This window comes from Pagrus pagrus, assembly GCF_965226575.1.
Source record: "Pagrus pagrus genome assembly, chromosome: 8".
NCBI classification, from domain to species: Eukaryota; Metazoa; Chordata; class Actinopteri; order Spariformes; family Sparidae; genus Pagrus; species Pagrus pagrus.
This window is the reverse complement of record NC_140192.1, coordinates 34,295,118-34,310,508: the sequence shown is the minus strand read 5'-3', so window position 1 is coordinate 34,310,508 and position 15,391 is coordinate 34,295,118. Positions and strand designations below refer to the sequence as shown.

The window sequence follows — 15,391 nt, the reverse complement described above, 5'->3', positions numbered from 1 at the left end:
ATGTAATAGGCCTAAAGGAAGGTGAAGAAGGAAACAAAAAATTCCAATTACGATTAGCTTTTTCAACAAAACTATTTCTGCTTGGACGTTTTTGTTTGATTTGTAGCTTAAATATTTAAATTAGCATCCAAACCTGGCAACCCCGCCGGGCGTCAACTGGATTATAGCAAAGGGGTGACCCCTGTTTTTGTCGGAAAAGACTTTAAGACTTGGACCGAGCGTTACCTGTCTCTGGCATTTCAAGCCCGATATAAGTACTGTATAAAACGTGGTAAGTAATGTCATTTAATCATATATGTGCAATTATGTTTTGGGAAAAACAGTGTTAATATGGTTATTTGAATTGAGTTGTCAGTAATGGCCTAATTAACAACCTGAAGAGCAACACTGGTCAACTTGTCAGTTTGTCTAATCAGATTGACCCTGAGGACACTTGTAGAACGAGATGTGTGATTACAAATCTTTATTGTAAAACATCTTTACATCACTGTAAAATGTCGAAGTTTGGCAGAGTATTAAGTGCACTATACATCTATGGGAGGAGAGAGGCAGACACATAGAGAGTGGGGAGGGGGATGGGTCACTGTAGTTCATTTAACACCTTTGCACACAGCACTGAGCCACAGAGTGAGATGATTATACCTATAGTTTAAAGTATTCACCCCAAATCCATTGTTAATTGAAATTCTGAAATTAAACTGATTCTTGTGTTATCCATTATAAGTATATAGCCAATTGGGAATATTTATTTTGTAGGACAAGTGTCATTAATTCATTTGTTCTTCTTGAAGACCATTTAAGTATCCACTTGAAGGCTTCGTGTGTTGAGAATATTGTCTGTTTTTGTTAGGAAAAGTGTTGCAAATTTGACAACAAGATTGGGCCTACAAGATCAACATTCAAGGTCTGATGGGTCTGTTTTCATGAAAAACTGTCTGGAAAATGGAAGGTGAGAATGACTAATTATTATAGAACATAAATCACTCTTTTACAAGTAGATGAAATTAAATACTGTAAGATATACAATCTGAAAATAATTAGGCTGACTTATAGATACAACAATGACTTGTGGGATGTAGTGCTGATTACATAACCTACATTGTTAATGTTCACAGGTTCACATCAGACATTTTCTGATGTGAATTCATTACTGGCCTGTGCCAGTCAGGAATGTGTCTTCTGTCAGCAAAACCAACCATCAAAGTATCATAAATATCAAAATCAATACAGACCTTTGAATTTATATCACGATTTTCTATAGGACTGTTAAATTTTTCACTGCACCAAAGTCCTTGCACTGTAAACCATAAATTTGTTGTCACTGTGGCCTCAACTTATTGTAAGTCTGTAAGTGCTCATTGCGTAGGACATCACCGAACAGTACTGTATTTGATATTGGTCAGCATAGCTTACTGATATTATTCTCTTGGTTATATTTTGTTCTGATTTTGTCTTAACAAGTCCACTTAGATCATATGACATATAGAAATATCTACTCCTGTTTGTCACATTTTCACTATGTCTATCTCTTACAGGTATTGAATCAGACAAAAGACAAGGTAATACAGGACACAAAGTCTTTGTCACTTGTTGTTTTTGTTTTAAATATAAAATAGTAATATATAAGCTGTGTAAAATATGTATATAAATTAGTCCCCCAGAAGGATCACTATGCCCATGCATTGTCTTTAAGATGTGTTCTGAAATATGAAAGGCCCCATGACACATTTAGTATCAGTAGCATGCATGGACAACATATTCCATGACCCCTTTTACCATTACACATTGTAGAAACACATTCCATTGAACCTGTGGCAAGAAATCTGCATGACATTTACTCATAACTTGATAATTATGATGCCAGTAAAAATATAATTCATATATAATCAACTCTTCCCCTCAAAAAATTTAAGGGTCAGGTCACCCTCAAGCATTCACCAGCAATGTCACATATTGCTTTTCCAGCAAAACTGAAACAGAGTCATGAGAGACTGTTTCTATACCCAATAACCCACACTTTCAGAACCACCTCCAAGAAATATGTATAGGGCAGATGTCTGTGTAGAGCAGTGTTCCCTGACAATGGCAGTTAAATATTAAAGATTTAAAGGCCCTTATTAATGTTTACTTCTTTTAGATTATTAGCAGTGATAATTATTGTTGTTTTGTTGTTCTTTCTGCAGAGAAGCCAAGCACTTTAAAGAGAAAGCGTGACACTCTCAAAGATGACTCCACAGAGAACTTGGATTCAAAGCCTGACCATTTTGCATGTCAACACTGCAAAGCTGTGCTAAGTTCAACCAAAAACCTGCGACGACACATCAGAGATACTCATAACCTTGACACTACACCCACGATATGCATTGATGTGAAAAACAGAATTCATGTCACTCCAAAATATGACCCATTCATGTCATAAAGTCAACAAATCCACCAAAAATTGACTGCGAGGAAGAGAAGTGCCGTCAGTTCATGCGAATTGCATGGAGTTCCGGAAACCCTGGAAAAGAATGCATACACCTGGAAAGAACTAACAGAGGAAAGCCGTACACCAAACCAGCAGTCCTCACATCCACATCACTGCAAAACATGCTAAGCAAAGGGCTCATGTTGTCTGAGTGGGGTGTGAAATGTGAGGAACTGAACAATACTGCAAAGAACCTTGGAGTGGACTCTGTTTTTCCAGTGTATCTTAAAGATGAGGGGTACTCTGAACAGTGGCACTTCTTTTCCGTCTACACAGATGAAACAGACAACTGGTGTAAGTTTGGGAGGACACGGGTGACATTTCATGCTGTTGCAGGACAGTGGAACTGCCGGTGTCGGGGAACCAGTAAATCACACCGCTGCATCCATCGCATTATGGGAATGTGGTTTATTTTCCAGGAGTCACCAGGCACCCTAGTGGCCACCGCAGACATCCAAGTTGAGGACATTGATGACTTGGAAAGTCACATGTTCGAAAGCAACATCACTTGTGTGCCACACAATGTCAACACCCAAAAGATCTGTGTTAAGACAGAATATCTGCTTAACCATAAGCGCATCCCACGTCTGCAGGAGTTACCTCTGGACTTAAGGACTCAGGAAAAACAACCACCACACTTTTATCCCCACAGAAAACACCTGCCCCTACTGTCCAGGGCCAACCTCTCCAGCACTCAATCCCTCGACTATTCTGACTACCCAAGCGATGGTGTATGGCATGAATTATGTCAAAAAAGGTAAATCAATGACGAAGTAACTGTATTGCCTTTCCATGGATGTATCCCTCATGATATCATATTTATATTTGGCTTCACACACATTTAAATGTAAACACTTGAAGGTTGTGAATTTATATAATTCAGATTTTTCACATTCAAGTTAACAAACACAAAAACAACTTGTCTTCAAATTAACAGGTGTCTCTGTTGCAGTGAAAGAGTGTCCATTGTGTGCCAATGTCGTGAGATTCCAGGAGTACTCCTCAGGATTTCACAACTTTAACAACCGGATTATTCTAACTCTGCCACTATGTGAGCTTCTTCTGTCAGGTTTGGCGGTAAGGCAGCCTTAATTGACATTCAGCATTCACACACACACACACACACACACACACACACACACACACACACACACACACACACACATATATATATACATACACACACATATATATATATACACACACATATATATATAGTTGTTATGTTAGGGATAATGTATAGTTCGGAGGTTGTTATGGAGAAATAAACCCCGACAGGTTGTATGGAACCCTGACGCGAAGCGTCGCATCGGGGTTCCATACCTCAGAACTATACATTATCCCTTACTTATTTAGATTCCATACATTGATAATGCATACATCTTTACTTTGTTTTACAATTACAGAACAAGACAACCAGTGGACGGATGCTTGACACGTTGTCATTTTTTAATGACAACCGCTACCATTACCAAGTAGTGAGAAGAGCTTTCCACCACTTTTTGTCACTGACAAATTTCCAGTTTGACTATTCTTGCTACCAGTGTGGATACCACCCAGCAGTGGTAGTAGGAGATGCAAACTGGAAACTGGCCTTTGATGTACCACGTAAGAGTGCTTTTCCTTTCTGTAATTCATCTATAAAACATTATGTTAATAATGAAGACTCACATAACTGATGCACATATAAAAGGTGTGCCTGTATGAAGGATGATGGAGGAGGATTACATGTTTTATGAAATACCTTCTACTTCCTGCTTTTGCTTTGTTGGGGTTGTCATGCCTTTGTAATTATTTGAACAACTTAATTTGCAGTTGGAACATTTAAGAGGCCTGACCCAGACTCCATATCTGAGAAAGATTTGGAAGTGGACATCCTCAAGGTGTGGTCTGATCTGGACAGGTCTTTGATTGCAGAAGGCCTCATATCAGGTTGGTGCAACACAATAACAGCTCTTGATGTCATCAAAACTGTAAAAAGGTGTTTAAAGTTCTTGGTCAATGTTATCAATGTTACACTTTAATGTTCGTGTATGCAAAAGCAATACAATCTTTGAATATATGACTTAACAGTGTTATGTTTTATAAAAGGAACATCTGTGGCAAACCTGTACCACACATCAATAAGACATTCTTCTTTGGCACCTTGGATGGGACCGCACACAAGAATTGGAGGTATTCTTCCAAAAACAGAGGTGAAGAAGGCATTAAAAAAGAAACCCACTGACATCAAGCATCCGACCAAAACAATCAATGAGGACATCATACTTGATCTCATAGAATCAAAGAAGGTATACATTGTGCTTGTTTTACTGTGTTTATCAGCAAGCATGTATAAACATATATACATCAAGTTTGTTTAAACATCATGTTATTTTAATGTGTCTTTTCGATTTACAGCCTCAAAAAAAGGACCTTCAGGAAGCTTGTCATGCCCTTGGTGTGTCCTCAGAGGGATCAATTGCGGACATGATAAACAGGCTTCAGGAGCTCCTGAACTTCAAGGATGTTTACCCCAAACCCTTTGTGAAGCTTCAGAAAGCTGGTGGTGAGAACTAGCTTAGTATATGACTTTTGAAATATTTCTTAATGTCCAATAACATGATTGGGCTGTAAAATCTTTTGTGCTATTCTTTAGGTGGTGTCCTCCATTTCTCTTGTGTGCACGGCGTTGTGTACTACTTAAACTTTCTCTTCTGGACGGAGTCTGCAAGAGACCACGCAGACGGACTGCTCAGCTTTAAATACTTCCCAACTTGTTACATATCAGACGTAGCAGGACAGGTTGCAAGGCACACCAACAACCGTACCAAACAACTGTTCTTTAAAGACAACGATGGAAGACTCTGTGCCCCGACATCGGACAACGTACAGCGGGCAACAAAAAAAGAGCTAGTGGTTGACCTGCAGTGGGTGAAGAACCTGAGGTCCGCATTACCACTGCAGGAAGAACCAGACAGTGACCGGATGTCAGCCAAACATCCAATCACAGGCACCAATGAGCGATACTCACTCTATGACAGATTCCATCAGAGCAACCACAAATGTCCAGAAGAGAAATTAAGGAGCCTCAACATCTGTCCCACCCTACGGACCGAAGTTAATTCAGCAGTTGCTGAGCAGTTCAACCGCGAACTGGCAGCTGTCAAGTACTCTCTCTGTCAAATGAGTGAGCCACATTTCAAGCAGATAGTAAGGGTGATGATTGACCACCACAATGACAAGATTAACAACAGTTTTAAGGCTGAAATGGAGGCCCTATGTAAAACCCAATTGTGTATTGGTGTGCGTGGGATGCTGGGACTTCAGTCTGCTGGTAAGTTTGGTCAATATCCAATATTACATAGTAATATATCCAATCGTTATGATGTGGCCCAAACAGGTGAAAAGATAAATGTAGTTACAAACTAAACATGTTTTTTCTGAAAAGTATTACTTTGTTCCTTGTTATTCATTAGAGGGTAAGGAAACTCTCTTTCCAAGGTCAGATGGTACTGTCAACATCCAACCGGACAGCAAGTCTTCATTCATAGCACAATCGTATGCTATTGAAGATAATGACAAGGTAATTAATAGATCGCTGAGCCATTTTCCTTCAGTCTAAAATCAAGTAATAAATGGAAGGTGTCAACAATTACTATTTTGTCATAATCTGTGTGTTAAGGCAAAACTGAAGGATTTACTGTCTGGGTCGCATGATGAGAAGCAAATACTGACTTATGCCACAAGGAGATTTCCAGTTACAGTCAAGGACATTGTCTGTGTTTGCCCACTGGAGTTGTTGAGTCAGTCTTCAATGGTTATGCCATGATTGACTGATGATGTAAGTTTAACAAATAAATCTTGGTTTTGAACTAATATACAATTAACTGAACTGCAAAGACATCAGTGTTTGTGAAGAAGAAATGTTTACTTTATACTGTTATCACAAAATCTGAATTGTATTCTAAACATTTTTAAATTCCAGGCAGTTAACTACAGAGTGGCAGAGCTGGCACAAGAAAACATGGTGATACATTTAAATTTCCTCCCTTTATGATTTTGGAATGTTTCTTTAACTTTTTTTAAAAACATGAATGCTATGTTTTCTGTTACAGTGTGGATCTTTAGGTACATTTGACTTCGTTTTGTGGCACCGCGAATGGTCAAACAGCGGGGGAGTCAGCGACCGAGAACTGAAACGCATCCCTGAAGGTCCTTTTTTGACTCTTTTTTTGTTTAATAGAAGACACTGTACAAAACAAAAATGTTATTAACCAATGTTATTAACATGGACTGTGCTGTACTACCTGATGTTATTGTTATGCTGTAGGTCTCGGACAAGCTATTTCTCCCCAGAATTGTGGGTCATTCTTCTCCAGAGACAGGGAACCATTTCATTCTTTGGGTGAGCCACCACTGATTTAAAGCTTATAATGTATATTTTTACTTACATATAGAATTGGATAGGTAAAGGTTAGGTCTGTATGATATTCCTTATTGAAGTGGTTTTGTTGAACTGCCTACATGAAATTATACAGAATGAGCTAAATCCCTACATTTAAACTGTAATGTCAGTTGTAGGGCTGCCACAAACGATTATTTTGATAGTCGACTAATCACCAACTATTTTTTCGATTAGTCGACTAATCGGATCATACGTAAATTGAATGTATAACATACAGTTTATCGCACCAGCATGCAGCTGCTCTTATAAAACAATCATTAGCTTTCAGCTTGAAGTGTTTAAAGGATAACTACCGTTTTTTACAATCTGGACCTTATTTCCAGCAAAATATATGGTCATGTACTCACCCAGATAACTTTGGTGTCATTCGGCGTCGTTCGGACGAAATTAGATCCAGTGTAGCGCCGATATATCCATATAATGCGAGTAACGGGGCATCGACACACAGCCTCTATATAACGCATTATCTACCACGAAACTAGTTCATTTCACCAATATTTTGTTACGATATGCTAGTGCTATTCCCCTCTGAGTCCGGGCTCGTCTGTTGTCAACATCCGGGGTCTGTAGGTTGCCCTACTACCTCTGACCTGGAAGATGTCGTCTCTGAGCTGCGCGCGCACCCGCGACAGCCCAGCTTGTTTACCTGTAGCTGCTACTGCTAGTTTGACCCCGGATGTTGATAACGGACGGGCCCGGACTCAGAGGGGAATAGCACTAGCATATCGTAACAAAATATTGGTGAAATGAACTAGTTTCGTGGCAGATAATGCGTTATAGAGGCTGTGTGTTGATGCCCCGTTACTCGCATTATATGGATATATCGGCGCTACGCTGGATCTAATTTCGTCCGAACGACTTCAAATGACACCAAAGTTATCTGGGTGAGTAAATGACCATATAGTTTGCTAGAAATAAGGTCCAGGTTGTAAAAAACGGTAGTTATCCTTTAAGGTATATGCTAAACTAAAAATGAAGACAATTAAGATGATAGTTCATTAAACCTTTAATGAAATATGCTTGTAGCAACAAACAATTGTAGCATAAAGTGCAAACAGCTGAGTAAACGGACAAGGCACTGGCTGACCTAAGGATTATTGAAGTTTTGGTCTCACTGACTCAAATATAACAAAAGTGCATTTTGTGCTCAGTGCTCACAACTGTATTCAACTTTACTACACTCCCAAACTGCACAAGGCTCTTGTTCCTAACGCCAGGTTCAGACAGGACGCGGAAGCGCCCCGATCGGCTGTGAAGTCATTTTCATTTCGGCGCCCATGTTAACCGATGGTGTCGTTCACATAGGCAGCGCCGAGGCGCTCTGCCCCGCTGCCAGCGCGCGCTGTGCAGCGATCGTTTCGGCGTCTGGTCTAATTTTTTCGCGTGCCGCGGCCGAATGTGTCAAGCCGGGCAGGAAGTCAAACAAAGCAACAACGAGAAATCCTGTCGATTTTCAAAATGAAACACATTTCAAAATAAAACTATTTTCGATAATTAAACACCCCGATTGACAGAAAACTACTATTACTATGAAGTGGACATACATTTACAGTCGTCAGGAAAACATGGCGTAATCAAATCGTCATCGCTAATGTTAACGTTTACAGCTATCAATATGAGTAAGTAGTAAGTTAGCTCTCTGATTACGCTAATGTTAGCAGCTAACTAGCCACTTAGCTTAACGAGACGACGGCCCCTCTTCATCGTCGTTGTCAGCCACAACGTGCTTCCTTTTCAGGAGCTCGTGCATCACACTTGTGCTGCCGTGAAAGGCAAGTTCTGTCTTGCAGATATTGCATTGCACACTTTTTTCTTTTGTTTTCTTAAAATGCTCCCACACTTTTGAGCTCCGTTGCCGCCGGGTAGCCATGATACCAGAGAGCCCGTCTGGTATAACTTCAGGTGACACCACGGCTGACCCAGATTACCACTGCTGCGCATGTGTGTCAAGGACAGAAAGGCAGACGCAGCAGTGGAAGGTGCTGCAGCAGTTTTGAGAGAGAAAACAAAGTTTAAAAAAAAGAAACGACGCGTCGACTATTAAATTAGTTGTCGACGATTTTAATTGTCGACATAATCGTGACTAGTCGACTAATCGTGGCAGCCCTAGAGCTAAAGCTTTATCTTATTTCTATGAATACAGTGATGACAGATTTATTTCCTTGTAGGTGATTGACTTCAAAGCAAAAGAGATACGTGTATATGATTCACTTGCTTCCTACACCAAAATCAGCATAAAAGACATGGCCCTTCTAAAGTGAGTCACATAACATACAACATTTATAATGTATTGGTAAGGTAATATGACAGTATGATAATACCTATTGCCACCTTTTATTTTTTTTAGCAACGTCTTCAGATTTTCAGGCGGCCTTCAAGACTGGACAGTCACATATCCCTCACAGTGGAAGCTGCAGGACTCTGTTAATTGTGGAGTATTTGTGTGTTCTGTAAGTCCCAGTTATATACTTGACTTCCTGTTTAGCATTGGTGGTCTGTGGGTTTATCAAAATCAATCGTTTTGCTACTAACTAGGCTGCTGAAAATGAGGTGCGAAATCTTGAGGCCACTGCGGAGGCTCTGACTCTCAGCCAGTGCAGGGCTCTTCGTCTGCACCATGCAACACAAATGATCAAAAATGTGAATGCTAAGGTTAGACTACTTGATCTCTTCATGTCTCAAAATCTTTACTGGTAATAAAGCAAATGCTTAGGTTACAGCAAAGGTCTTTGTCACACAGGACTTCCCACTTACTGCAGCAGAAATGCTACAGATGGAGCAGGAAGAAGTTAAACTCCAGCAAGCTGAGGCCAAAAAGACAGACTCCAGCAGCCATTGCCTGGCATGGCAAATAAAGTCATGTTTGTTCCAGCGAGCAACTGGGACAACCAGGTATGTACATCAGAAATGACAACCTGGAATAATTATGGAATTATGGACCAATTTTGTAGTACTTCTAAAGATGAAGTGTGAAGTATTAGTGAAGTTGTCTCACTTCTGTTTTTCACCAGTGTCTTCCATGACCACATAAAACACTACGCATGGGTACAATGCACAGTTTGCAAAAACTGGCTGCATTTTCAGTGTGCTGGTGTGGAGGGCGACTGGACTTCAAAAGATTTCTTTTGTGGATGCAACCTTGTCCCAGATGTGTAAGAATTATGTCATACATATCAGACCCATTTCTGCCACGGAAATGAAGCAATAATTGTTATGGCTTTGTTTTTTAAAGAAGTAGAAAAGCAGCCAGGAATTTCCCTTAATGTGTCCAATTATTCTTAGAAAAACATCTTTTACATCATTTAGGTTAGCATGAGTAGGCATTATTACTGAAAACATTCAAATTTCACCTTGTTACACAAAGCAGGTTTTTAGCCTGTAGCTACATATGAAAAGGCTAGAGGCTAGTTATAAATAATGTACACTTTGATATATTCGGTCATGTAATGTGAACACTGTCAAAGTTAGACATGTTAAAGGATAACTACCGTTTTTTACAACCTGGACCTTATTTCTAGCAAAATATATGATCATTTACTCACCCAGATAACTTTGGTGTCATTTGAAGTCGTTCGGACGATATTAGATCCAGTGTAGCGCCGATATATCCATATAATGCGAGTGACGGGGCAGCGACACACAGCCTCTATATAACGCATTATCTGTCACGAAACTAGTTCATTTCACCAATATTTTGTCATGATACGCTAGTGCTATTCCCCTCTGAGTCCGGGCTCGTCTGTTATCAACATCCAGGGTCAAACTAGCAGTAGCAGCTACAGGTAAACAAGCCGGGCTGTCGCGGGTGCGCGCGCAGCTCAGAGACGACATCCTCCAGGTCAGAGGTAGTAGGTCAACCTACAGACCCCGGATGTTGACAATAGACGAGCCCGGACTCAGAGGGGAATAGCACTAGCATATCGTAACAAAATATTGGTGAAATGAACTAGTTTCGTGGCAAATGCTGATAAAGGCTGCGCTTCAGTGCCCCGTCACTCGCATTATATGGATATATCGGCGCTACACTGGATCTAATTTCGTCCGAACGACTTCAAATGACACCAAAGTTATCTGGGTGAGTAAATTATCATATATTTTGCTAGAAATAAGGTCCAGGTTGTAAAAAACGGTAGTTATCCTTTAAGATCTTGGTCCAATTTGGGCATTTCTTTTGTCTTTAATAGAGACGACATCCTTGAGTCTGTTAAAGCAGACCAAATTCTGACAGATGAAGACATAAAGGTAACAGCATCAGCACAGTGAGCTGTAAATTTTTATGGCATTCATTACTTACACAAACTGTTAGGCTGTAATCTTCTAATTAATATCAATATGTCTAATATTATAGGATTTGGAGAGAGACCTACAGAGTGGACATGTTCTGTCCAACAGAATGTATCTGTGGAAGCACAGAGGATTTGATCCAGCCCTTCGAACACACTACAGTGAACATTTCACTTTATTCAGTGACACAAAGGTATGTACGGTGTTCTCTTTTTGTCTTATTTGCACACAGTCCTGTCTTCAAATAATTGCAAACAACAGTATGTGAGTGACCAATATCTGGAAATCACGACTTTCTAGAATTTATATTCCAAAACATACTTACATTTTTGTAAAGATTGTGTAAGTAATATATGACAACTTTTAGGGAAGAAGTCTTTTTTGACAGAGAAATGCTGGTGAATGGGAGGAATGACATGACTTACCAAATGTTAAGTAACAGTACTTTTAGGCAGAGGATGGGGGAAAGAGAGGAACTGATAAATATTGACAATATTGTTTTTCCACGTTTCATCTTTACTTGTTAACCCAGACAGAAGAATTTATTGAGCGACTGGAAAAAATCCTGTCAGTGCCTAGACCTGTAGCAGAGAAGCAGCAATTCCTTTCACAGGTCATTTTGCCAGAGGTGAGCTAAAACATATTATTATTATCACTGTTATTGTTGTTGTTGTTGTTATTGTTGATTATCATGTTTGTTTTGTAGATTTTGATTAAGTGGTTGCAAAACAACAGCAACATGTGCCGATACCAAGCAGAATCTTTGCTTATGAAGAGCACATCTTCCCAGGACAAGACAAGGTAATGGTTTGTGTTGTGGCTGTGCATGCACAACATTACTTTTATCTTTTCTGTCTGTCTTGGCATAAATTACTTTTGCAGATCAAGTTAACATAATTGCAGAATGTAGCATGGATTCATTTTCAGATCCTTATCTTTTACTGTTTTTCCAGAGCTGCAGAGATCACAACGGGAGACACAGAAAGCTCAGAAGAGGTAAGACATTTCTAAACACAATCAATCAATCAATCAATCAATCAATCAATCAATCAATCAATCAATCAATCTCTCTCTCTCTCTGTCTCTCTCTCTCTCTCTCTCTCTCTCTCTCACACACACACACACACTCTCTCTGGAGAATAATCATGTGAAACATATATTTCATGTATGAAAGTGTCAGTGTCATATATATATATTATGAAGACATAAATACAGGCAGATTTGATGTGGGTACATAGATTGACTGACTAACTTAATTTCTGCACTCAGCAACAAAAACTAACTATATGTGAAGTTGCTCTGATCCACCTGAAAACTGGGTTGCTGAAAGTACTAACTTGCTTCATACTATTAAATGCAATACACAGCAACAACAAAGTTGTTCTGGTTTTACGGCTTTGCCATCACAGCTGTTCAGTGGCCAGAGCCCACTTCACTTGCTCAAAGGCGACACCTGATGGTGGAAGTTGTACATAACGTTCACAATCACGAGAACATTAGTTTGACATTATGAACCTTGAAGCTTAGATAGACACCTGTATGTGTTGGCAGATGAAGTATTTCATATGCAAGCTCAATCTTGGAGGTGAATGAAGTGGATGTTTTAAATACAGAATTTAACAACTGTAAGGTCTTGAAGTATTCCGTTTAAAATTATGCACTGCAAATGCTCAATAATTTTGAGGCATTATTTGAGAACAACACAAATATGTAGCCTACTATATACTTTGACCACACTGAATTTTTTTGTTTTCTGCAGGAAAATATTCTTTTGAGATATTGCATGACTGCAGCTGACTGGTGCAGCAAAGAACATTTTGAGGGCAGACTCCAACCTCCTGCTGTCCTTTCAATGGACGAACTGGAACAAGCGGAGATCCTCAGTTCACTAAAACAATGGGGAACTGACCACAGTGATGAAGATTCTCCTGCACAATTCTTCACGTTTGCCTTTGAGAAAAAACAGGACTACGACCAATTCTGTGCAAAAATGATGGATGAAGCAAATTGCAAAGTGTTTGCCAGATTTCAGGAAACTTAAAAGCTTAAAACAACAGTAATAAAAAGACTGAACAAAAAAAGCTAAATAGTGTCTTCTTTACTGTGCTGTTGAGACTGACAGAACAAACAGGGAAAAAAGCTACCCACTCACACAAAAATCTCAACTCTAGGTTTTTTGATTATTAGGGTTCAGCAGCAAACTTCTATAGCCCACCCAATCCCTTCCCCCCCACACACCCCCACCCCCACCTGGGGATATTGGCATTCTTAAATTCTAACAATATTGACAGCTTTGATTGTGCTACATTTGCACGTAGTCTTGATTAAATCAAATTTGCCATCAAAAACTAGACAACATAAAACCAAAGTCACCTCATCCTGTGGCAGGTGGGTGGCAACGGCAGGTCGGTAAATGCCGTGGTAGGTGGATGGCAGGAGGGAGAGAGAGAGACAGAGAGAGAGAGAGACAGAGACAGAGACAGAGAGAGAGAGAGTTTCTATACATTGACCCCGTGATTTTGGCATTCATAAATTCAACAAATATCTAGTGCTCTGATAATGCTACATTCTTATGTGCTAAGTCTTTATGGTTAAATCCCTTTTTATTATCGATTTAACAGCCCCACAGTCACTTCATCCTGTGGCAGCTGCTTCAAACAGCTGAAGTTGCCGTGGCAGGTTGGTAAATGCCGCGGCAAGTCAGTGGCAAGTGCCTCATAAAGCTGTAGTTGCCGTGGCAGGTCGGTAAATGCCATGGCAAGTCAGTGGCAAGTGCCTCATAAAGATGTAGTTGCCGTGGCAGGTCGGTAAATGTCGCAGCAAGTCAGTGGAAAGTGCCTCAAACAGCCTCAGTTGCCGTGGCAGGTCGGTAGATGCCGCGGCAAGTCAGTGGCAAGTGCCTCAAATGGCCTCAGTTGCCGTGGCAGGTCGGTAGATGCCACGGCACCTGAAGATGCCACAGCAAACAGCTGGGAGTGCACAGAGCAACAGACTGCAGGAGGAGGCTGGAGTAAGGAGAGGTGTAATGATGAGAAGCAGAGCCACGGTGAAAGTGGTGAGGAGGAGTGGGCCGGCAGGAGAGGAGCAGAGTGGGGCAAGAGAAACAGGAGACGATGAGGAGCAGATGCGGGAAAAAAGAGGAGCAGGATGGAGCGGGAAGGTGGAGAAGAGAGGGAGATGAAAGTGACTGTGAGCAGCGTGGACAATGTGGCGGATGGAGGAGAGGAGGAGAGCGGCGCGGGTGAGAGAGGGATGGGTGGGGGATTGGATGGGGAGACAAGCGGGGTAAGTACGGGGGGACAGGGGGGAGGGAGAGGGGGGACAAGTGAGGGTACCGGGTGAGAATGACTAGGTTAGAGTGGACAGTGTCTGATGTTACGGACAGTGAGGGAGATACCATGGAGAAGGTGGGAGAAGTGAGGAAAAGACCCATGACAAGACGTCAGGTGAAAAGGCTGGACAAATCGAAAAAGTACTAAATCATGACGGGTGGCAATTTTGGTGAAGAGGGGAGTGATTGAGGATGTAAGAAAGAGTGTGGATGATGGGGACAGGAGAGTGATTGGGATTACATTTGAACACATGGGGGAAAAGTTTTAACTAATGAATGTATATGCACCGAATGAGGAAAGAGAGAGAAGGTGGGAGTGGGAGGAATGTGTGGTGACAACTGTATGATTGTGGGTGATTTTAATGTGTGGTGGCAAGGTTGGATGCTTTATCGAGTGTGTGTTTCAGGAGTGATTCATCCAGAGGTGTGCTGAGACAGGTGATGAGAGAGAAGAGACTGATTGATATGTGGAGAGATAGAAATCCAGAGGGGAGGACAAGAGGTGACGGGATGTTAAAACAGAGTATTAAAAACAGGATAGATTTAGTTTTGGGAGCAAAGGGCATAGCAGACAGGCAAACAAATTGAAAGGAGGGGAAGTGTTGTGTAGTGTTTGAATGGTGGTTTAGCGAAGGATGAAAGGTATAAAAAGAAAGTGAGAGAATGTATAAACAGGAGAATGAATGAGAGTATGTGTGAGGAGGACATCGGGAGGTGGTGGGAGAGTTTAAAAGCAGAGATTAAAAAGATGAGTAGCCTAGTTTATAGCAGAGACAGGAACAGGAAGGAGAGGGAGAGGAAGCTAAATGAGGCAAAGCTTCGCGGAGAAAAACAGCTTTGTAATGACTTAGTTGCCACAGCT

At 40.8% G+C, this 15,391-nt stretch overlaps 2 protein-coding genes and 2 long non-coding RNA genes across 4 annotated transcripts; all 4 read left to right on the top strand.

The window, feature by feature from the left end:
- Positions 1 to 817: 817 nt before the first annotated feature.
- LOC311261596 lies at positions 818 to 2,550 on the top strand. The gene is made up of 3 exons (XR_014623158.1): positions 818 to 949; positions 1,536 to 1,559; positions 2,184 to 2,550. It is a non-coding gene; the product is annotated as an uncharacterized lncRNA (long non-coding RNA).
- Positions 2,551 to 4,329: 1,779 nt separating this feature from the next.
- Positions 4,330 to 4,934, top strand: LOC311261250. The gene is made up of 3 exons (XR_014623119.1): positions 4,330 to 4,399; positions 4,559 to 4,758; positions 4,868 to 4,934. It is a non-coding gene; the product is annotated as an uncharacterized lncRNA (long non-coding RNA).
- A 2-nt stretch (positions 4,935 to 4,936) lies between these two features.
- Positions 4,937 to 9,973, top strand: LOC311260981 (uncharacterized protein; the record flags this gene model as incomplete). The annotated part of the gene is made up of 10 exons (XM_084359319.1): positions 4,937 to 5,015; positions 5,106 to 5,783; positions 5,926 to 6,032; positions 6,132 to 6,290; positions 6,435 to 6,476; positions 6,565 to 6,661; positions 6,780 to 6,854; positions 9,083 to 9,364; positions 9,450 to 9,806; positions 9,926 to 9,973. 4 exons carry the CDS (start codon positions 4,937 to 4,939, stop codon positions 6,276 to 6,278), a joined length of 1,011 nt encoding a protein of 336 aa, XP_084215445.1. The 3' UTR covers positions 6,279 to 6,290; positions 6,435 to 6,476; positions 6,565 to 6,661; positions 6,780 to 6,854; positions 9,083 to 9,364; positions 9,450 to 9,806; positions 9,926 to 9,973.
- LOC311260980 (uncharacterized protein) lies at positions 9,974 to 13,239 on the top strand (the record flags this gene model as incomplete). The annotated part of the gene is made up of 7 exons (XM_084359318.1): positions 9,974 to 10,066; positions 11,099 to 11,156; positions 11,263 to 11,391; positions 11,731 to 11,826; positions 11,905 to 11,999; positions 12,152 to 12,194; positions 12,958 to 13,239. The coding sequence occupies exons 3-7, from the start codon at positions 11,308 to 11,310 to the stop codon at positions 13,237 to 13,239; spliced, it is 600 nt and encodes a 199-aa protein (XP_084215444.1). The 5' UTR covers positions 9,974 to 10,066; positions 11,099 to 11,156; positions 11,263 to 11,307.
- Positions 13,240 to 15,391: the final 2,152 nt, after the last annotated feature.